A 23,077-nucleotide genomic window follows, 5' to 3' on the forward strand; every position below is an offset into this window, starting at 1 on the left:
GAGCAATTCTGTGATTCATGAATAAATTTCAATACATTAAAACCTTTACATTATTTTTTTTAAAAAGACTTAACTGTAGCATTCCTAACAAACATGAACAAGAAATTAAAAGTAAGAAAACAAATTTAAATATAGAACAGTATCTGTTTTCATTGAAATTACTTTCCCAAAGTAAAGTTAACATCCTCGTCCGTTTCAATGCCGACATCTTCGAAGAAAACCTTCTTAGGCTTGGGGTATCCCTCAAGGATCGCATCTATGGCATCCGTACATAGACGTTTTCTGTATCTGCAAAGCAACGTACCTTTGATTGACAAAAATTAATACGTAACCAAGTTATTTGGTTGCAATTGAAAACTGAAAGAGTTACACTTAAAGAGGTCCGTAAGAAATTAAAAAATATATATTATTTGGTAGGAAGTATGATCAGAAAATACAACAACTGGCTCCTTAAAATCAGACATCAGAGGTTGAAAATGTAGACATTTCTTTATCATGTTAAATGACTCACTTTGTTAATTATTGTAAGTAAATTATATTTAATGGTTCAGTGTCATTTTCTAAGCGTATTTTTAACTTACGATGATTTATATAGAATCCACAATAATTTATTTCCTTGGATATGTCTTAACATTCATTAGGCGTTGATAACTTTTATACTTTAAAATTAGCACTGAATTAAACTGAGTTATTTGAACAAATAACAGAGGAATTTTAAAGAAGACAAGAAGCACACCCAACTTTGTCAGTATTTTGTTTAAATCCTCGAGACGATCTAGTCGGTTTAATAAACGATTGTGACAAAGATTGATTGTACCAACATAAAAAAGTTATATTTCTATATACTGTGATGATCAGTTAATTAGATGGTTAATTTTTTTTACCTGTATTCCTTCAGTGTTTTTTCCCTGTCTATCCTCACCGCCTCCAATCTCTTTGGCGATATCGGAGTAGAATGCTTCTCCAGGACTTCTAACTTCTTGGAGAAGGCCTCGACTTCTAGTTCTTTCGTCATCACTTGAAGCAAGGCCTCGTTTGTGGTCAGGGAACTTTGTAGGCCCTTGAGATTACCCTCGATAGATTTGAGCTTTTCCTCGGACTTTGACAACTCTTCAGTTAGCTTATTAATTGTGTCGCTTAATTCTAGAAAAGCATATTAAGGTTATTTATGAATATATATGGTATATTTCATTGGTGTGTGAAATGTGCTGAGTTAGTGTTAGCGTCGGTCGGCTGCCGCCTCTGTGTCTCGATGAGTATAAAATGACAACAAGTCTGTTTGGCGAGGAGTTCGTTAGTTAGCTATGTTGGTTAGTGGTAAGTGTGTGTTTATATGTGTGAGTATAGAGTGTAAAGAATGTTTAAGTTGGGGAGGGACGTCTTCACATAATTGTTACAGTGGGATAAATAACTGTAGCTCAGCTGTAAGAGTGATTGGTAAACGGAAGAGATACTAAATTGATATGGTGTAAGACGTCCGTTTAATGAACCGTGTCTTTATGGACCGATGGTTTAGTTGTTAGTGTTTTGCAGAATAGATGATAATCGTAAGCTATATAAAAATAACATTTATATGAGAGGGGGCAGCTTACGATAGCCTTCATCTGGCAGTTGACGACTGATTACGATGATACCTCGTATAAAATTCATCGATTTTGGGATAAGAACGTGCTGAGAATCAACGACCCCGAAGATTTAAAATAAAAGTCACATCCTATTTACAGTTTTTGGTATTACATTAATTTGTCAAACCGTAATCAATATATATTCGGTTTTCTTACCTTGTGTCTCATCTTCTTTAACTTCTACTCCAGCTTCTTGTCTGACGACATACACCTTCTGCTTCCCGTACACCTTCTCCAAAACAACAGTCTGCTGCACCAGGGCATCCAAAGCTCTCTGGACGATGGTCTTTCCGAACTCCTTGTGCAGATTCATGACTATGTCGTTGGCGGAGTAGGGACGGTTGGTGTTGCGGAGGTATTTCAAAACTGCTTCGTTGGCCATGGCTGAAAAATAAATAATTCTAAGGAATCGTAGGCTGGATCTGCATTGCTAGTTCATACAATATGAAATTAACTGTAAAAAAAAATCCTGCCTCATAAGAACATGTAATAATTACGGTTACAATACAAAACAGACAACGAAAACATAGAATAAAGAATGCGATGTGGGCGTGTTTCGTGATCCAAAAGTTTGGCCAATGGTGCTTTAAATTTCCAATACAAAATTTTGTCTCATCATCATTATGAAATTCGAATGGGATGGCGGTATACGATGTCAGGCAAGTGTAAGAGAGACAGAGTACGCGCTAAACGTACTAGAATAATGATATATTAAGTCTAGTGGTGATTTTGGTTTCCATTCAAATCTATATGAAAGGCATTTCTAGTATTCTTCTTTCTATGATCACTAACGATACAACTAACGACAATAACCTAACTTAACCTATACTTTTATCTTGATGAATATGATAATATAATAAGTTATGTTGGGTTAGTTAGGTTTCTTATTTTTCTTCACTTTTCTTCAATGTTGCATTTTTTCATGGAAGTTAAAGGCTCTAACTTTAGTGTTTAAATATTATCTTTTTTTATGTGAGTATAGCACAAGAGTCCCAACAGCTCCCAAACTTCTGAAGGCAGTTAGACTATGGCATACATATTGTGGTTTATTTTATATTGTGAGGCTGAAGGTCAAGAACAGCGGAAGAAGAAAGTACCTGGCTATTCAGATCTGGTCACGAAACACGGATAGTGCCGTTTCAAGCAATTTTTCGATTCTGAATAGTGTTTTTTCACCAGGGTGATACTGAAAGAATCTACCACTCTAGAAAGCCTTGATGAAGGTTGGATACAAGTAAAAATTACCGAATTTTAAAATAATTTTGAATAAAATTAATATTTTTATAAAGCTGAATATTTTCTTAAATTTTAATTTATTTACCATCTCGAAACGTCGCAATTCAAGAACCGATTTCTTTTTTCAATACGACAAGGGTGATGACAGCCTAATTTTAAATAAATCTTTTAAATACATAAGTCTTAACTTAACAGTCTTAAAAATTAACAGATTACAATCGTTTTAAATGGATGTAGATGACCCATTGACAAAGGTTCCCAAATTGACAACGTGTATCTTTTATTTAATTTGATGGTCAGATGCACCCGTCCTTAAGATATGACTTAAAATTCAAAGCCGCAGTCATTGGCAATCAGATTAAAGCAAAAATAATTCAAGTTTCACCTCGTAAATAATAAAGAAGTTTGCCCACACCGCGTGATGATTGTTATTCATTTTAATTCTGACCACCATCCAGAGATGGCCTTTGATATAAATAAAATAAATATGTATGAAATAAACATTATTTATTCTTAGTAATTTATCTAATAAATTGGCATTGCTGTCCCAAGTTGTCTTACCCTTGTAGATAACCTTGGATAAGCGACGTATCCGAATATTATTGCTTAAATTGGCCATTGCAATCATCCAATTTCTCAGTTATCTAAATAAAATAATATAACTGGTTTATAATCCATTGTTAACTCTGCGATTTCCAGCGTCTTTTATGTAGCGTTACTTTTTATCTAATTTAGTATTTTTATTTTTATATTATTTTATATTATAGAAACAAACAGTACATGATTTACAGAGATGAAACAATATACAGGAATAAGATACTTCATGTTGTGTACCTATGATATGTTTCCTTGTAATGTCTGCTAAGTGGTATGTTTATTCCTTAATTACCAGGTGACTTATGTAGTTTATAGGTGTATCTGTGACGTGTGTAATGTATGTGTGAGTGTTTGTGTGTGTGTGTTTTTATGCATGCGCATTGAATAGTTTAAATTATTGACATGATGCCACGTATGAATTTGGGCAGTGAATCCGAAAAAATGTCAATGTTAGAGAAGACAAATGTTCACACTACAAATGTTCACATACAAATATTCTATAATGCCAATGCCTATGGAGTGTGGGTAATCTCAAATCTGCATAGAAGTGTACCCGCGTGTTTTGACTTCTTACTGTACACTGTCTTCGTAATCTTTATAAAAAATAGGATGATCTATACGATATCCCTTCATTAGAGGGTGGTGTTTTAACTTCACTTAAAAATATTCTCCAACCCTAGCCAATAATATTCAGACCTCATCTTTACCCCATCTTCACTTCTCCTTTTTCTTGCCTACCTCTGGGACACTTTCACTGGGGCACCCACGTCATAATTTTCTGTCTCCCATCGTCTGACATTTTTAACCATTTGGCCATCCACTATAATAGTTGTCATTCGGACCTACATAATCTTACGATGATTTTATACTCAATTAGATTATCTGATTCATAGTAAATTCAGATATATGAATGATCAATCTTCTATCACAAAGATTTTGAATTCGAAGAGCGCTACTTTAGTTTCCTTATTATCCGTGATGTTATTTTAGGTCAGGTTAGGTTAGATTTTGGTTAAGGTACCGCATCTCACAGCCGTACTTATGGTTCAATTAGTTTGTCGTATTCGTGGATCGTTTTAATTGTCTAATGGTTGCATTATTTAAGAATCGTTTTTTTATCGTAGTTTTTTTGAATATATATACAGGGTGTAATATTATATAATATTACATTCGGATATGTACCCGAAGAATTTGAACTAGCGATTCGTGAGCATATTTGGATTAAAAAAGTAATTTAGTAGTCTGATGATTTTTTTTCCATTTTAAAACAACAACAGCACGGTGACAGATGAGACAGAGCGCGTATCACGTGATTCGTTGCGCGTGTTCTGGACAGCAAAATTACAATTAAGTTTTGACTCCAAATATGGTCAGGAATCACTGGTTAAAATCCTTCTGGTACGTGCTGTTACACCTTGTATAATGTAGATTTAATGACTTTTTAACAAGGAATTGAAAAATGAACTAGATTTCACACGCTTTACAATTTCCATGCTCACATATAAAGTAACGTAAAGTAATGGTATTGTTACGAGGCTGGCTGATATAATAATAATAATCCGACAACTTCTGCTTTCTCGTTTCTCACGAAAAACCTCCTGACAATGGCAGATAGTTTCGGTTTCACCAACGGATTCTGCACGCAAACAGCTTGTTAAATAATACCTACTGAATAATATGGTTATCTAAGACGGATGAATTATGACAAAGTTATTGATGTTTCTGGTAATAATCGGGAACTATTCATTGGAAAACCTACCAACACCTCTGCTGTTATAGGTCACCCAGAATGGTTCGTTTCTGTTTGTACAGCACTTGGCGATGGATGCGGGTCGGATCGGGAGAGTTGAGGGAGGCATTTTGACCTCTCCAGACGGACTCTCTCGACCCATAGCCTTGTCACCTCCAGTCACTCCTGAACACACTTACTGTGGTGATTTTCAGTGCCGATCATCCAGATTTCTTCTTAATGAAAGAACGTGGGTACTCCGTTACAATGCGTCATTATTTAGGTAGCACAAGTATTGATACAAGTGAACAATATAATAGTTTGATATTGAAAAGAGGACGAGTTACAACAGACACGCCTTTTTATACGTCTCGGTCATGCTGTCTCACTCAGATATGCCTGTCTCTTTCATACCGACAGACATACGTTCACCATACTTACCCCCAGATTCCTACCCACCCTTCATTTCTATTGACTTCCTCTTCTTCCTCGAAAAGACCCACCACACAGCACCCCCAAAGATTACATGGGTCGTGAGGAAAATCATTTTCTTCCCTGTGTGAAGTTAATGTTGAGAACTTTCGAACCGAAATCAGAGTGGTTATCTGTTCAAGGAAGATATTTGATATTCGATAATTGGAAATTGTTGACGAATTTCACCCGAGGAAGGGTAACATTGTCCTTCTATCAGACACACAGATACACAATCACCCCCGTAACTCATTCTACCCTTTAATCTCTTCTTTTTTTGTATAATCAAACATATTAATTTCGGTAGTGGGTCTGTCTGTGAATGAACTCTGGTTCAATGAACTTGGATTAGTTTTGAATTTAAGTGTCATTTTCAAAATTGTAGGTGATTACATCAAGCCGAATTCTTCAATCGATAATGCAACTAAGTAGCTAAAATATGAAATTTTTTTCGACAAAAATATTTTATTTATTCATTTAAAATATATTGATTTCTTTTGGTTAAATGTCTCATAGTTAATCTTGACAAGTCATGTCAGTTTGAATGATTTTTCAAGGGTTTGCATTTTTCAATTTTCAAGAAAGCTTTATTTACAATAGCACTATCCCGTGATTTTTCACGAGCCTGCGCTAGTACCTAATAACATTGAGCTAAGACAACTATAGACACAGAGCGAGATACGTGGAATAAAAAAGAAAACTAGAAATGCCTTTCATATAAATTTGAATGTTAACAAATTTGTCACTGACTTAGTACATTTTGGTTCTAGAACATTTAGCACGCGGTCTGTCTCTCTTACACCTAAAATTGTTAATCACCATCCCATTTGAATTTCGTAATGATGGTTAAACACAGTTTTGTATGTAAAACTAGGCTCAAATTGCACCGAGAAAAAATAGTGAAAAGGAATATTGATAATTTATTAAGAATTTCTTCAAATTATTCGTAATCCGATTAAAAACAGCATAGCAGACCCTTAAAGAATGAATTGATAGGTTTCCTAATAATCTTTTTGTCAAATAAGAACGTATTATCACGACATCGGAACACGTGTTCATAAAAATCCTAATATCCGCATTTCATCATTATCAAGGCACATGCATATGCTTAATTTACTAAAATTTTATCAGGAAACGGCCTGCAATCCGATTTTAATCGGATTACCAACAATTTCAAGATTTTAAATAAATTAGTAATACCAATATTTCCATAGCTTTATAGGTATTTTTTTAAAAAAATTTTGATTGATTTTTGTTTTCGTTTTCGCAGGGACCCGACGCAACCCCATACTTGGAGAACAACAGGGTGGGCAGAGACGCTATCGACAGTGCGGCCGCCCTCACGGACATGGGCAAGTACCTGTTCCGGGAGAGGAGACTTCCAGTCTACGACATCGCCGTAGCGGTCACCAAGTGAGTACAAATTCGCCTCATTTTTCGCGTACTACTTTAAGCACCGATTAGTATAGATATAAATCTTTATAAGTGACAACAATACGATTTGAAAGAAAAACTGACGTAGATTATTTAATTTCAGACTTTTCGACTCATGTCAAGACAACCTTAACCAAGGCCAGTACATTGAATTGTGTCAGCCTCTGATTTCTTATTACGTTTACAATTTTCTACCTTTTACACGTTAACGTCCGGAAACTCGTAGTACAATCGGGAAACTGGCAAAATTACAACATATTTTGTAGTATTTATGATTTTTTTTATTTAAGCTTTTGTTTTCGGGTAAATCGATTCCGAATTGGGGATTTTTATGTCAAATTTGAAAAAAAATCGGTCACTGGGATATTAATATCAGTGTACCGGACAGCAAAGGAGCAAAGGACCCGTCTTTGAAATGGTTCTTACCACCGTGCACGTGCTATATTGCCTTTGCAAGGTTGAATTACTAACACGACAAAGTTGTGGGACCTTAGTAATTTAATTTCGGCGCTATGACGCATTTCCTTTGCATTCATGTTTAGAGATAAGGATAATTGCCCCATTTGCACGTGTAGACAATGTACACTTTTTGACAAATAAATAAAGAAGCAAGTGGCCTAACCAGTCCGACGACATTCGTGAAGTTGTGTTTAATTTGCAAATCCTTACCAAGGTACCCTCGAGACGAAACCCGGCATTTTATAGTCAATGTCACTGGCGTAGGTGTCCAATACAATCAATTTTCTAATGTATTTTTAAATGCGTCAAATCGCAACCCGTCTCCAAAAAAAATCAACTCTTTATTTACCGAAAGAGTAAAAAAATAAATGCTTAAATCGAAAAAAAAATCTAGTTCTCCATATGATGTAGATTCGCCAGTTTACCGCTTGTACTACATTGAAGTATTATTTTGAGATGAGACATTAACCGAAACAATAGGTTACACCTTTTTACCTCCAATTGACCTTCAACGCTCTAACTAAAAGTACCGGATCCGGCCTAAGCGCACCGCTTATCGCAGGTTAGTTTTGGACCACGTTTCTATGAGATATTAGTACGCTATAGCACCTCTAATTCTATAGATATATGTTGTACGACGAGTTTCCAGACACCGTGTATAATTACTAATTTAAAAGATTTTAAGCATTTATTATACAGAATGAGTGAGATTGAACGCCTTAAAACAAGGTTATACCTACATACAGAAGGATCTTACAAAAACAAGAGGCCGACTTGATTCAGTGTCCTGACCTGGGTTGAGGTGGTTTTTCCCCCTCGGACAGCCCAATAAAAGTGCTCACCAGTTCATGAAAGAATTATTTCGAAATTTGATCACAAGTAAGATAGCCATTATTATCTTTCTTCAGGTACATAGACACGCCCACAACATACTTCTGTCGGTTTTATCACTTCAGTGGATTTTGGCAAAACACTAATTGAATTTTTGTGTCGTAAATCTATTACTTAGTATAAAACAGTTCCTGTTCATTGCGATGGAGAAAAAAATCCTTGATCTTTGTTAATTCTTTGTCTAATTAGCTTGACGATATAAACAACGATTAGAAGATAATTATTCCTAGCAAAGATTAATCGACGTTTTACATAATTAAATAAAATTGCACTAGTCAACAGTATAAATTTATGTCTCATATGTTCAAAACATAATAGGTGTTCAAAAGTTTAAAAATGTTTAAAAGTTTAAAATGTTTAAAAAAACCTTTTCTATTAAATGCGATGTTTCCTGTATTAGATAGTATACAAATAACGATATTGGAAAACAGATAGATTTTCTATTTTTAATAAGAGATTATTAAATCTAAAATACATCAAAATTATTTATGTGAATTGCGGTTCAGTTTTGAAATTTTAAAATAAGATTTGTGGTATATTTCTCTTTGTGAAAACGCTCCTCAATTATCACATCATTTCCTAAATGGCAAATACGATAAAAGAAGCCTAGGGATGGGCAGGCTTTCATCCACCTTAAACCACATTGAATCGAATATTGATGATAGTTTATTCTGTGTTATTTAGAGGTGGAGATGCTGAATTTCGACTATATATTTATTAATCTTGTTTTCTAGATCGTATTAAATGCTTTTACAAATATGTAAGGATTTGTTTTACGTAATGGCAACAGAAAATAGGGAAAATTAACAAAATACACACATTTTTCAGAGAAATTATCAAAAAAGCACGAAATATTGTTTAAACAAACTGTTATTTTACAATTTTTTTGTAGATTACTATTCTAACAGTGGGAAAAAAGGCTAAAATTATCAGTACTTAAAAGTATTTGTTTGAATATTTAACACGCAGAGGATTTTTCCTAATTTTTCTGACACCAGAAATTTTAAATCTTTAAATAAAATATTGACATTAAAAATTTTATATTCCTTGAATGTCTCGTTAAATTAGCATCGTGTTGTTTTAGGATATTCACTTAAATATTTTTGTAAACACGATAGATTGGCTAACAAATTAAGTAGAATCACTTATTTATTATCTATAAGGACATAAGGACAAGTTGTAAAAGCAAACATTCGAAATATAATGCTTAATTGACAGTACAAATAGAAACCGAAGGACGGAGTTTCGGGTTACCAAAATTTAACAACAATTTTACCGGTTAATAGGGTGAACGGCTTGATCTATTTTGAAGACATAATCAAAAATGAATTGGGGCTTTAACCAATTTATCATAAAATGTCTGCAAATTCCCCAAGCTGTAATAATGATTATAAGATAATCCGTAGAATTTAAATAGCACTTTTTTGTGATCACCTCAATGGTGGTGTCAGATCAGTCTCTAGAAATTTATCTGACTTTGTGCAAGCGAGATTAATGAGCAAATAAACAATTATTAGTTTGATGATTTTATCAGATATACTATCGTTGCCGCTTTTTGTCAAATTTTATGTATTGTTTTACAAAAGAAGATTTTGAAACGCGAAATGGCTCCGTGATGATGTCAAATATTTAAACAAATTAGTATTCATTAAACTATAAGCAGATATAAAAAAGAGGTTATTGCTGGGCTCGATAAATTAATGCCGAGATACGACTGCTCTAACCGCTGTGCTAACGTGGTAATACTCAGATTCGCTGTGTTCATCAAACACAAATGGTGTTGTTTTTATTGCGTATTTTGGTTTACGGATAATGGAACTGCTCCATTATCTGCTCAAGAAAAGTAAAACGTGATTACTAGGGGTACGTAAATTTCGCAAATAAAAAATCGTGATTTCGCATTTAAAAAAACTCTAAATAGAAAATTTCGCATTTATTTCGCAAAAAAAAATACAGTGTTAAAAACTCAATTAAAGGCTAGCATTGTTGTAATTTCTACATTTTCATCTTTCATTGTATGCCTGCGATCAGTAACGACAATGTTGTAGATACCTCTATTGACAGGGCAATTGAGACATTGAATAGCTGCTTTTGCAAATCCAGGGTAGCAAGATTTTGATGTAACTAAAACTTGCATTACATCCACAGGAGCTTCTTGGCCGACCAATCGAAGTAATTGTCTGTGAAAATGAGAGTACCCGTCAATTAGTTCTTCTTGTGGTACACTTTTAAAAAACGGAATTTTTGCGAAGCTTTCCACTATGGAATTAGAATTGACAGAAGAAGAGGGCACATTTGCTGCTTCCGATGTACAAAATAATCTGCCAATGTGCTTGTAGCACTCATTTGTTGGATTCGGCCCCCCATGTGTACCAATAATTTATCCAAGCTCTTTTGAGCTGCTGTCTTCAACATCATGCTGTGATCGATAGAATTTTCGGTTGATAAAATAGCCGTCTCTGTCTGTTTTGAACAGAGTTGTAATAATTGTTAGCGCGTCTGATCAACATTTCAAAGCACGTAACGTATAAAAAGGTGCGAAAGTATTTAATTTTCAAATTTCGCTTTTATAGCAAATAAAATGCAGATTTCGCTTTTATCGCATCTATTTCGTAAAAACGAAATTTACGTACCCCTAGTGATTACATATTACATACATTAACCGGCGTTTACTTTCATTGGAAACCATTTTTCGGTAATTTTATGGTTTAAATTTTTTTTTCTGAAAATGACTAATTAATGAATAACTACTGCGTATTTCCGGATCAATGACGTGATTTCAGAAAAATTCTCAAAGTTGAACCTACAGAATCGAATGAAAACCCAATCGTAACGTAGGTGACAATTCCTCTGAACGAACCCAAGTTCACTGAGAACAGTAGTGGTCAACCATTTAAACAGAAGGGCCTAATAATTAATTTTGCAAGGGTTATATATGCAGGCGGATGTGGTGCATTCCAGGGGCGATCAGTCCATGTGAGCATTGAATGCATCGCTTGCTTACCGCCAGCGATAGAACATTTTATTTTAGGTTTAAAACTAACCTATTTACTTTGAATGCTGCGTCCTTTTAAGGCAAAGCGTAATGCTAAATCACTATTTCGATTAATGTTTATTACGAATTGGTTTACATTATAAATACCAAAAAATATGCTTTAGATAAATTGAAGGTTTTCCTATCGTTTCGCTCGAGTAGAATACAAATAAAAAATAAATTACACAGTAAAAAATATAAATTAAAACTACTAAAATATTTTTTTTTAAATAGAAATGTATGAACGCGTAAGGGAAACAACTTTTAAAAATACAGTATTATAGCTAAGATTATCTGTGACAGTTTCACTTGATTGACTTTTTTGCTTTCTTATAAAAATATTTACAAAATAAATAAAATCAGTTTTGTGCTTGAAATCGAACGTTTCTAGACTCCGTTTGTCAAGCGATTTTAATGCCTATTACCTACATTATAAAGTATACCAAGAATATACACATGTTTGGCTTGTAGCTTAAGAGAAGAAGTTCTACGAAGGAAAAGAATGAGGGGCGGGTAGGAAATTTGAGACTGGGGATGTGTCCTTTCTACATCCAAATTCATACAGTTATTGAGAATTTTCACCCAGTAACCGCAAACTTTTGATATTTTATTTAACTAATAAATACAAATGGGTACAGGTTGCGCACCTCTGACTTAAAACCTGGTTATAAATTACCATTTTAGCACTTGTCTCTAAAGTCAGCCATAAACCACAGAACAAACAATCAAAACCCGTTTTTGCTTCTTGAAAATTCGTACATCGTTTGTGTTTGTAGTCAGGTGTACACGGGACGTGGAAAGGACCAATATTTAACGATTCCGGCGAAGAAACAAAAAGAGAAATAATATCTTTATCACTTTACGGATTTGAGTATTTTTCTTAGAAATTATATGTCATTTCTTGAATCCGGTTCCATCATCGATGTGTTCATATTGTGTCACGTGTTCTTGAATGAACTCGAGCGCTGATAACTACTATCTACTTAATTTGATTTTTTCAAAAGCTGCATTATTTATGTTTAATTCCATAACTTCTTACCTACGAAGGCAAGACAAGAGGCTTTAGCACAGCAATATTGACAACTAAATTCTTTGGTCGAGCAGTTAAGATCCTCGACTACGAATCTAAAATAGATGAGGATTCGAATCCCGGTGTGCGCAAATACAGGGTTTTCCAATAAGAGGTGTTATTTTGATATTCAATCGTAAAATATCAATGGTTTCGTTGCTTGTGTGGCACGTAGCGCCGTCTTGTTGAAAATAAACGTTGTCCAGATATAATACCATCCAATTCCGGCCATGAAAAATCATTAATCATCTCTCGATAGCGCAATCCATTAACCGTAACTGTTGCTCCAGCCTCATTTTCGAAAAAGTAAGGTCCAATGACTCCGCCGGACCATAAACCGCACCAAACAGTCACACTTTGAGGATAAAGAGGCTTTTCAACAATAAATCTTGGGTTTTCCGAGTCCCAGATGCGACAATTTTGCTTGTTGACGAAGCCACCGAGGTGGAAATGGGCCTCATCACTCAAGATGATTTTTATTCGATTCACTCAAGTGAATTTTAATAATTTCAATGCGTTGTTGAAGCGTGTATCGCTCCATTTTTATAAATGGCGTAGTTTTTACTTGTCAAATGTTAAAAAATGACAGCTTCAAAAGTAACATCTACCGAAATGGCAGGCTATTCAAAATAACACCTCTTATTGGAAAACACTGTACAAAAAAGTATGTTCCAAATGTGCTTGCAGGTCTGAACAGCCGGATATTTACCAACCTTCCATCTATTTCCCTCCTCAATCCTTTCAGCCTCACAATAACACCAATTCGGGATGCCCGTAGTCCTACGGCTATGGTCTACGGACGATAGGGAGCAGTTAGGATTCTCGTGATGTGTTCATATGAAAAGAATTAAATTGTATTTACATCATAAATTTCGACGACCTCCGTGGTAGGATTTAATAATTATTGAAAATTTTAGTAAATAAATTATTTGCTAATCGTTAATTTTATTCATTTATTAAAAGCATATACACTTATTTTATTTTTGAGAAAGATAGACACTACTGGTGTACGAATAACTAATTTCAAATCACCACCACAGTAGGTGGAAAATGTTGCTTGTGTTGTAATGGAGGAATTGAAGCCATGATGCCTGGGTGGGGCCGAGACGTAAAGCCAACTCAGCCATTGACCGGTCGGATGTAATTATTACTATGTTTTGTAAAGAAATTAAATTTCAATTAAAATCGAGAAAATTTATTTAATATCCACGGTATAAACATATCATAAACAATAATTGCATATCACACAATTTAAAAGCATAACCAACTATGTACTCGAAATATACATATTTTAAAATATCAATTAACTTTGACGACAGAAAGTATAACATTAATACAAGCTCTGGAAAGGTATTAAAGTAGGAGATTCGAGTACATACAGAATATAATATAGAAGTATAAGTAGAATAAGGTATAATTAATATTGATTGAAAATATATGATAGTATAGCCTTCTTCTACCTACCTTCCGTGCATTTAAATAGATCCGCTACATCTGCGTATCTAATTCATGTTATTTAGGTACAAGCGTGTGTTTGAAATGCTCACTACCGGTATTGTTACTTTTACACAGGATTTTTGAACGAGTAGCTCTCTTAGATATGTGAAATTCAATGAGGTTAATTAAATCAGGGCTGTCTATATAGTACGATTTATAATGTTGAACATAAATGCGTAATAACTCGAATACCTACAAATTACGGAAACGTTGGCGTTTCATCTCGTGAGCGCAAGTTACATTTTTGGACATTGTAACGAGAAACGTAAAGGTTCTTTAAACAGTTTTTGCTTGTACTTAGTACCTATTTCAGTAGCGGGAGTGCGATGTATTAATATTGGGCAGTAATTTGGGCCTACGTCTGACTTGTTACCGGTGACCAATATTGGAAGTGTTGACCTCTGAGTTGACTTTGGCCGGTGATCGACTCTAACAGCGCACAGGTGTCCTCTGTGACGTCACCCATAGCAGGTCAACAACACTCTGCCGCAGCCGTATTGCGTAATATACTACACTAAACTTTATACCTACCTTTCGAAAAAATATACAAATAAATATTAAACTTACACACTTCGCGGCGCTAATCTTTTTGCAGTAAAAAAGTTCATTCGGCAGTCAAATTACAGTTGAGTTTTATTAATTTATGTGAATACCGCCAAGGATTCTCAACTGTCGGAGCCAGTAGGACTATAGCATCTCAATTGGGTAATGTTGGGAGGCTGAAGGGAGTTGGGATGAGAAGGAGATGGGAGAGAGGAAGGTCGAGATCCTGGCGATTCAGTTCTGGTCGCCAAACACGCTTCCGAATGGTGGTCTTTCACCAGGGCGAGGCTTAGGCCAACTTGTTGTAGCGCTATATTGTATTTTTTTTGACAATTGTAAGGTTCACGGTAAAATCTGATTCTAAAACCTCCCTCGCCAGGTACTGGCTCTGAAACCGCACTGAACTTTTAAAATGTCTTAAACTTACAGTAAAAAGTTTGACTGAGGATTAAACCTTCCTCCCCAGGGACTATAGGCAACCGCGCCGAAACCCAATTTTTTAGATGTCAATGTCATCTAATTTCAGAGAAATGCATATATGTCATCATGTGAATGCGTGACTGTCGTCAAAATTAATAGAATGCATCGTCATCTAAATCGAGCCTATTTGCCGAATTTCAGCTCGATCTTGTGTTAGGAAGTGGCTCAATTTCCACTTACAGAATTCGACTTACATAATTTTTTTCATACATTAATTTTACAAAAAACTATAGTGGAATTCAAAGACATGTATTTAAAAAGTATATTACGTACCTGTTTTAGATACCTGTACGGTTTAGTACATAAATTTTTAATAAAAAATCGTTTTTGTTTATTTGTTTATTATAACTAGCTTATTATTTTTTATATTCACTGCATTAAATAAAAAATATTAATTTCTAATTAATAAATAGGAAATTTCTGTCAAATGGTTAGTTTATTGAGGTTCAATTACAACGTTAGCTGTACAGGGTTAAAAATAATAAACATAATGAATTGGCAGGTTCTACAGACCTTCTTCTATCCTTCCTCCGTTATTTAATTTCGCATTACAACAACATTCCCCAATATTATGGTTTCCACTGTCCATGTTCCCACAGCTAAGAATGATGCCGTCAACATATAAAAATAAATTGAAAATGTGTTCAGGCTATTTTATTTTTATCAATGAACGGCGAAATTACGTAAACAACTGCTGTCGAAAAACACGTTTTTTTAAAATATTTTAATTAATTTTAGTCAATGTGGTTAAATGTCAATTAAAAATCAATTAGTTAAAAGTATTTTTTTCATGATATTCTTGTGTGGAACGCGTGAGTCACGCGTAGAAAAAAACCATGGAATACTTGGCAACGAAAAACTTTAATTCAAGGACTGGATTTTTTAACCTTTATTGTACGAGTAGATGCGCAATACTAATAAGTAGTAATAATATTTGATTGATTATGTTTATAGCGCCATTGTTGTAAAAAAATCACCTCAAGGGTACGGTATTCGTATTACCTTTTTTTAGACAGAAATTTAGAAAATTATTTTTCAAAAAAAATTGTGATTAAATTTATCTATCTATCTGTATTATATAATGATTAATGAAGAGTGTACCGGGTGGGCTTGTGGGTTTGTTGGTTTAAATAAACAAATCTACAGTTTTATTACGAGATTGATGAACATTTTCACACGTGACTTTCAAAATGTGAGGAAAATAATTATAATTTCCGATTCGATTAGAGATTCCTTACTATCGAGAACAACAAAATACAGAGAGATTCCTTACTTTATCAAGAAGAACAAAATACAGGAAATTCCTTACTTTATCGAAAACAACAAAATATAGTGAAATTCCTTACTTTATCGAAAACGTAAAATACAGTAAGATTCCTTACTTTATCGAGAACAACAAAATTCAGTGAGATTTATTTCTTTATCGAAAATAACAAAATACAGTGAGATTCCTTTCTTTATCGAGAATAACAAAATAAAGTGAAATTCCTTACTTTATCGAAAACAAAATACAGTGAGACTCCTTACTTTATCGAGAATAACAAAATACAGTGAGATTCCTTACTTTATCGAGAATAACAAAATACAGTGAGATTCCTTACTTTATCGAGAATAACAAAATACAGTGAGACTCCTTACTTTATCGAGAATAACAAAATACAGTGAGATTCCTTACTTTATCGAGAATAACAAAATACAGTGAGATTCCTTACTTTATCGAGAATAACAAAATACAGTGAGATTCTTTACTTTATCGAGAATAACAAGATACCGTGAAATTTCTTAATTTATCGAGAACATCAAAAGGTAATTTGATGTCATTCTGAGATATCCGGATTGAGGACATTCGTTCCATCTATGCGATAGAAACTTTGAACAAATCGAGAAACTAAAAAAGATTACTGTCTAAGTTTGAAAAACTCTGTGTACAGATATATCGGATTATTTTTTTGCCTCTGTGTATAGATATATCGGATTATTTTTTTGCCTGGTATTATAAGTTGGATGTGGATATCCTTTGATAAACTTTTACCATGTTAGATCAATGCTCATTTCCAGAATTTCTTGCATTCATTCTGTCAATAATCCGTATCTCGTCGCGAACATGATTATCAAACACAGCAACTTATTGATTTGCTCCAAATACTCAGCCATCACAACTATAATGTTATTATACATATTGTTTTAAAATCCTCTCATCCAATACCACGAGTTCAGACTTACGTGCAATTATCATCACATGTAAGTATCATCTTAGACACGAGTGGATGATGAAACATCTTTGAAAGAAATCAATTTACCAATTTTTATTTAATGAAATGCACATAAAAATACAAATTTATTTAATGACCGTTCTATTTTTGAAACGTTTAAGATCATTTTCATTCACGAAGTTGAAACTGAAATTACAAAATCACATCTTCACGATTGAATTTCAACTTATCTAAACTTTTTGAAAATTAATCTCGAAGTAGTACAATTGTCACATTAGAACGGGCCGTTTTTACGACTCGTTCTCGTGTTCAACAGCTCTGCTATGAAACGATTTTCCGGCCTCTGTGACGAAATTTCAAGACCCATAAAGATTCCCAAATACGACAAAGGTCGTGAACGAAATCATTTTCCTCAGAGCCTCGAGTGTGGGGCTATACTAAATTAATTTTTCTAAAGATTGAACATTTTTAACTTCATTTATCTCGAAGTAATGGTTTATCTAGCAACAATACTTGGCTGCCATCTCTATTACGTTTTATTGGCATTACAACAAATGAATTACATGACAAAGTGCAAACTTAGTTAGAAAGTACGCGAAATTTAGGTGGGTGTTTGTTATTTGAATTCGCGCTGAACGATTTTCTTCAAAAACATGTCCGCAGAGACATAAAATAGTTTGACAAGTTTTGATTTGTCAAAAACGACGAAAAAACTGGTCAAGCCAGTTTGGAGTAAGTAGGAGTGAACAGGCACGTAAAACATTTGTTTAGGATCGACCCTGTAAACACGAAAAAACTGTTTCGCAGATTTTTTTATTAGCAACAAACAAAGTCTGTAACGAATAAAATAATTTAAAACATATATATTAGATTACTTAATCAAGTTTTTCTCCAGCACTCCTCAGCATCCTGTTTGTCGATTTCTTCAAACTGAGCGACCGCTCAGTTAAAATTTTGTTTGAAGGAATCACGAACGTGACTCGGACAAATTTTCGCTCAGCGGTTACCTTTCTAACGGATCCTTACAATCAAGTCCTAATAATGGTCTTGATCCTGGTAATCCTTTGGTAAAAAACGTTTTAAAATAATAATTCGGATTTATTCATGTGTCTCACAAGTATTCCTTCATCCCGAATCTATTACTATTATTATCTACTGACTATTTGTCATCTCCAAATGGGGTATGTTTAGAGACTGAAGGAGGTGAGGTGATGGGGAGGGGAAGGTGGTGAAGTATCTGCCTATCCAGATCTGGACACTAAATACGGCTGAACAACGTTTCCAATCTGAATTATGGTTTTCACCAAGTCGACAAGGAGTATATACCATTTGTTTCTTTTCTGGTTCGAAGTGAAAATACCTATTCGCAATACAACACATTACCAAGAAACCTAAAACTTTTAGTGACAAACAAAAAAAATCTTGACAAATGCTCTTGAAGGATTTTCTCGGCAGCTTTATTAATTTTTATTTGTATACTTTCTCAATATATTTATGAAATTTGTACATCAATTAACTGTGTTAAGTCTGTCTAGTCTGTTTTAGAACCTTTTTACACTGTTCATTGAACTCTCTTATAAATTCGTATTCTTATGTAAAAAAAATTTCCGTTAAATTGTATGATGATGTCTTTCCTGAAATTAGTTTTATTAAACTCATTGAGAATAGTGTATTATTAATATGGGATATAATATCACTTAAATAAAAGAAAATTAAAAATATAGCCTTGAAATTCGGTAAAAATAAACAAAAAAAACTGGAATAGATAAAAAAAATATCACACTTTCCGATTTTATTCGACTAAAATACGAAATTTATAACAAAACTAGAATATCAATCTGAACACCTGTTCAGAGGTCAATTTTAATTACCACCGTCACCACTGAAGAGATAAACTGATAGAAGAGTATCGTGGGCGTGTCTGTACGCCCGGAGTAACGTAAATATTGTCTTATTTAGGTTGAAAATGACCTAACATTTTCAAATTTCGAAACTCTTCCTTTAACAATAATTGAGGTCTAGCACGGACATTGATGAAATCCGTCATCTATGGTCAGTTGGTGATATTTGCGAGCACGGCCAGAATATGATTCCTAGAGTTGGTAGACTCTTAGCGCGGCCTTCAAGGTATTGGATAAGCTGTCTTTTTGGATAATGTCGTTCGTTATGCAAAATAACTTGCTTATTAATGAATGGAGTGAGCTAACTAAGCTCTCAGAACTGAAAGGAACCGTATACATAATCCATAGATTTAATTAATTCATATATTTTTGTGTTAAACCGCACAAGAGTCCCAACTGCTCCCAACCGTCTGGAGACAGTGAGATTACGGCATTCCCAATTGGGGTATGTTGTAAGGCTAGACTGTAGAGGAAGGTGGGGGAGTACCTAGCTATTCAGATCTGGTCACAAATATTTTTAAAAATATTTAATATTTTTAAAGCTTAAGCCGTTTCAAACAACGTTTCAATTCTGAATGGTGGTCCTCTACACCAGGGCGATACTGGTAGTATCTTCCACTCTGGAACGTGCCGCGAATATACTATATATTATTTTATATGAGTAAATTGTGTAATAACACAACCTAATCAAATAAAATTGACTTGATCACGCCGGGATTTGAACCCGCCACCTCCGGCATGGACGTCATATAGGACGCGATCGATTGATTCCGTTCCAGCATCGATAAACAAAAGTTGTTATTTATGATTAATGACCTCATGAACTAATGAACTCCCTTTTTAGTTTTTTTTTTGTTATTTGTTTTTGGGGTGTTATGCCGTGTTGCGCTAACTCCTTCTTTAGCCAACGTTTCGGACAGCATTGCAGTGTCCATCACCAGGGCAGATGTGTTATTTGAGATTGTGTTAAAATGTGAGCTTATGTATGAGGTTGTGCTCACATTTTAACACAACCTCAAATAACACATCTGCCCTGATGATGGACACTGCAATGCTGTCCGAAACGTTGGCTAAAGAAGGAGTTAGCGCAACACGGCATAACACCCCAAAAACAAATAACAAAAATACTTTTGGCCGTGAAAATCTTAAATCGTATTTCCCTTTTTAGTGTCTCGAAGTATATGCGGGCTGTCAATATATATTAAATTTAATATTTCAATTGGACATTGTCAATTTATTAGTATTTTAAACTTTTATGTTTGATATTTGGGAATGTCAATTCATAGATAGATGCGCCAGTGTTGGTAGCGTATATCGAATTCTGATTTATTGCGTTATCAACATCGTTCAACCGCGCAACAGTGTTCGGGAAATCGGTACAAAATCAATCAAAGCGCTAGACCAAAACCCTCCCAGATCACAAGACCGGGACATTCAATTCAAAGCATCCTCCTAAATTGTAAGGGATCTTGCAAAAAAAAATCGCTTTAATTTTTTGTTTGTTTATTAAAACATCTTAAAATGTTGAAGTTAATTTTAAAAAATAAATAAAAATACATTTTTTAAAGGTTCTAATACAAGTTAGGGGGCTGATTTGATTCAGTGTCCTGGCCTTGTGATCTAGGAGGTTTTGGCTAGACCCCCTGGTGCCTAGGAGGCGAAATGTCATACATAAATTATAATAATCGATACGGATCACAGTTCTGTTGATTTTCGAATCACTGCTTGTCACTTTTTGCCTTATGTTAAAATTTAAGTTGACATTTAAAATCGAGCAATATCCAAAATAGTTTTAATTTAATTTTTTATTTGATACTATAAAGGTTATTTTGTTCTTTTCACACGGTCTTCAAAATCGACAACTTTTGTTTATTTTTTAATGTATGAATAAGTCCGGGTCCGGTAGCAACAAACATTGGCAATAAATTACGTGATACAGTCAAAAAAAATATTTGATTTATGTTGAAATTTGGTAAAGGACACGCAATTAGAGTTGAACAAATACTTCCGACAGTGATATTCTTGAGAAAAGTAACTGAGAAACAGCATTTTAAATATATTTTAAATAATCGAAGAGTTTTTAGTGTGTTCTTTTATTCTAAAATAACTGAAACGATTGAAAAAAATAATTATTTAAATTCTCAGGAATTTTCTTTTCTCAAGTTCTGAAGTAAAAATATATATATATAAATATGAATCATGCTTTATGCAAGAAATTCATCTGTGTGAGTTCAGAATTCTAAGCTAATCGAAATTCGTTGCAATATCTACCCACAGTATAGTATAGTAGTTACCACGAAACAAGAACTAGGTATATTGAGAGAGACATCAACGCAGTAAAATTATTTTTTAATGAACAAACACCCAAACTTTTTATGCAACGTAATGTATCAAAATCGTTAGCAAAATTAGCGTCATGTTAGCAAAATTAAAATATAAAATGCATATTTTTTCGTCTCCCCCGACATAAAAACTCACCTTTCGTGATAATAAACCTAAATCTAACCGTTTGAATATGAAATATTACTGAAATTATAAACATGTTATTTTACGTTATTGATATTATTGCTTACTAGCAACACTTAATTTTATATATCTTTGGTTATTTTTCTATGGATTTATTGTCAAAAACACGCATCGACAATGGCGTTGTATATTGTTTGCATCTAAAATTTTTAAGTCGTGTAATTCAGTTAATATTGCTTGCCGCCACCTAATTCTTCCAGATTCGGATTCCCCGGCCCAAAGTTAGTATAAAAATAACTAGTTTTAATTTTTAGGAATTTCACCCATAAACCGAAGCTTACCCAAAATGAAAATATAAGTAAGTCAATTTCACAGAATCGTATGGCTGTATGGCACATAAATTTATGAAAAAGAGACGCCTAAGATAAATATCAAAGCTGGGAAGTAGTGTCTTTGTATTCCGAACTAATTCCGGGTGAAAGAAAATTATGCAGGATTATAAATAAAATCTTTCGGTACAACAATTTTTTTCTAGCTTTGCATTTGAATGAAATAAACAAACCAGTAACTAAAATTGTGTGAAAGTTTATTGTATTATACGACATAATGTATTCAAAATTTAATGCTTTTCAATAGACTATCAAAAGCATTAAAAAATAATTTTCAACGTGCAAACCAATTTTAAGTGCTAGTATATTCTTAATTCATAGTGTTTATTATCAACTATGTACAAAACCAATGATTATATTTGCCTTTCTCTGTAAGTTAATATTATACTATTGAAAGTACCATAATCTGTACAATTTAAAAAAATCTTTTTTTTCACTTACTTGAACGCTCGTGCAAACTAAACAAATGAACAAATCCCAATCAAAGTCTGGGAAAACGATGATAAAAAACACCGACAAATCTCACTGCTTGATTATAACGCAATATGAAAACAATATTGACCGTTTATTAAGGTTTTCACTCTTTTGTAGTATTGTAATGATGTAAAAATCGATAACTTTCACGGGAAACTTTCTTAAAATTTACCGCCATTAAATATTGACAAGCCTTTGTGAAAATTTTCATATGGTGTTGCCATTGTGAAAAAATATTAGAATTTTTCAAATCCAAAGACTTTTATCCAAAGTAGGTACCTAGATACTAGGGAATGAGGTAACATGCACTTTTATGTGCATTGTGAATGCAAGCGACAGAAGAATTATTTTTATAGATGCCATATGTCTTGTGGAAAATTATTTCCCTCGGGCCTCCGGCGTGGAGTTTATTTAAAAAATATATATATTGTCATTGCCCGATTTCAGTAAGAATTAAAAACTGCATATTATTTACACTGATTGCAATATAAAATCTTTTTTAAATATTTAAATGTTGCCATTACCAAAAAAAATCGAAACCTACCGCATTTATCACTAAAATTGGTCTA

The 23,077-nt window shown here is 33.8% G+C and overlaps 2 protein-coding genes across 4 annotated transcripts in view; one reads left to right on the forward strand and one right to left on the reverse strand.

Moving 5' to 3' along the window:
* Window positions 1-23,077, forward strand: part of sona (sol narae metalloprotease) — a 253,113-nt gene that overhangs the window by 209,575 nt on the left and 20,461 nt on the right. For all 3 annotated transcript variants that reach the window (XM_089648884.1, XM_089648883.1, XM_089648885.1), the window contains exon 8: window positions 6,929-7,071. In XM_089648884.1, coding sequence (XP_089505010.1) covers window positions 6,929-7,071 — 143 coding nt within the window. The remainder of the gene's footprint in view (window positions 1-6,928; window positions 7,072-23,077) is intronic.
* On the reverse strand, window positions 159-23,050 carry LOC149410367 (homologous-pairing protein 2 homolog). The gene is made up of 4 exons (XM_089648915.1): window positions 22,476-23,050; window positions 1,782-2,009; window positions 885-1,143; window positions 159-288 (listed from the first exon to the last, which is right to left on the reverse strand). Exons 2-4 carry the CDS (start codon window positions 2,005-2,007, stop codon window positions 159-161), a joined length of 615 nt encoding a protein of 204 aa, XP_089505041.1. The 5' UTR covers window positions 2,008-2,009; window positions 22,476-23,050.

The sequence above is a fragment of the Hesperophylax consimilis genome, chromosome 28 (genome assembly GCF_061612785.1).
Source record: "Hesperophylax consimilis isolate HC1 chromosome 28, BYU_Hcon_1.0, whole genome shotgun sequence".
In the NCBI taxonomy this organism is placed as follows: Eukaryota; Metazoa; Arthropoda; class Insecta; order Trichoptera; family Limnephilidae; genus Hesperophylax; species Hesperophylax consimilis.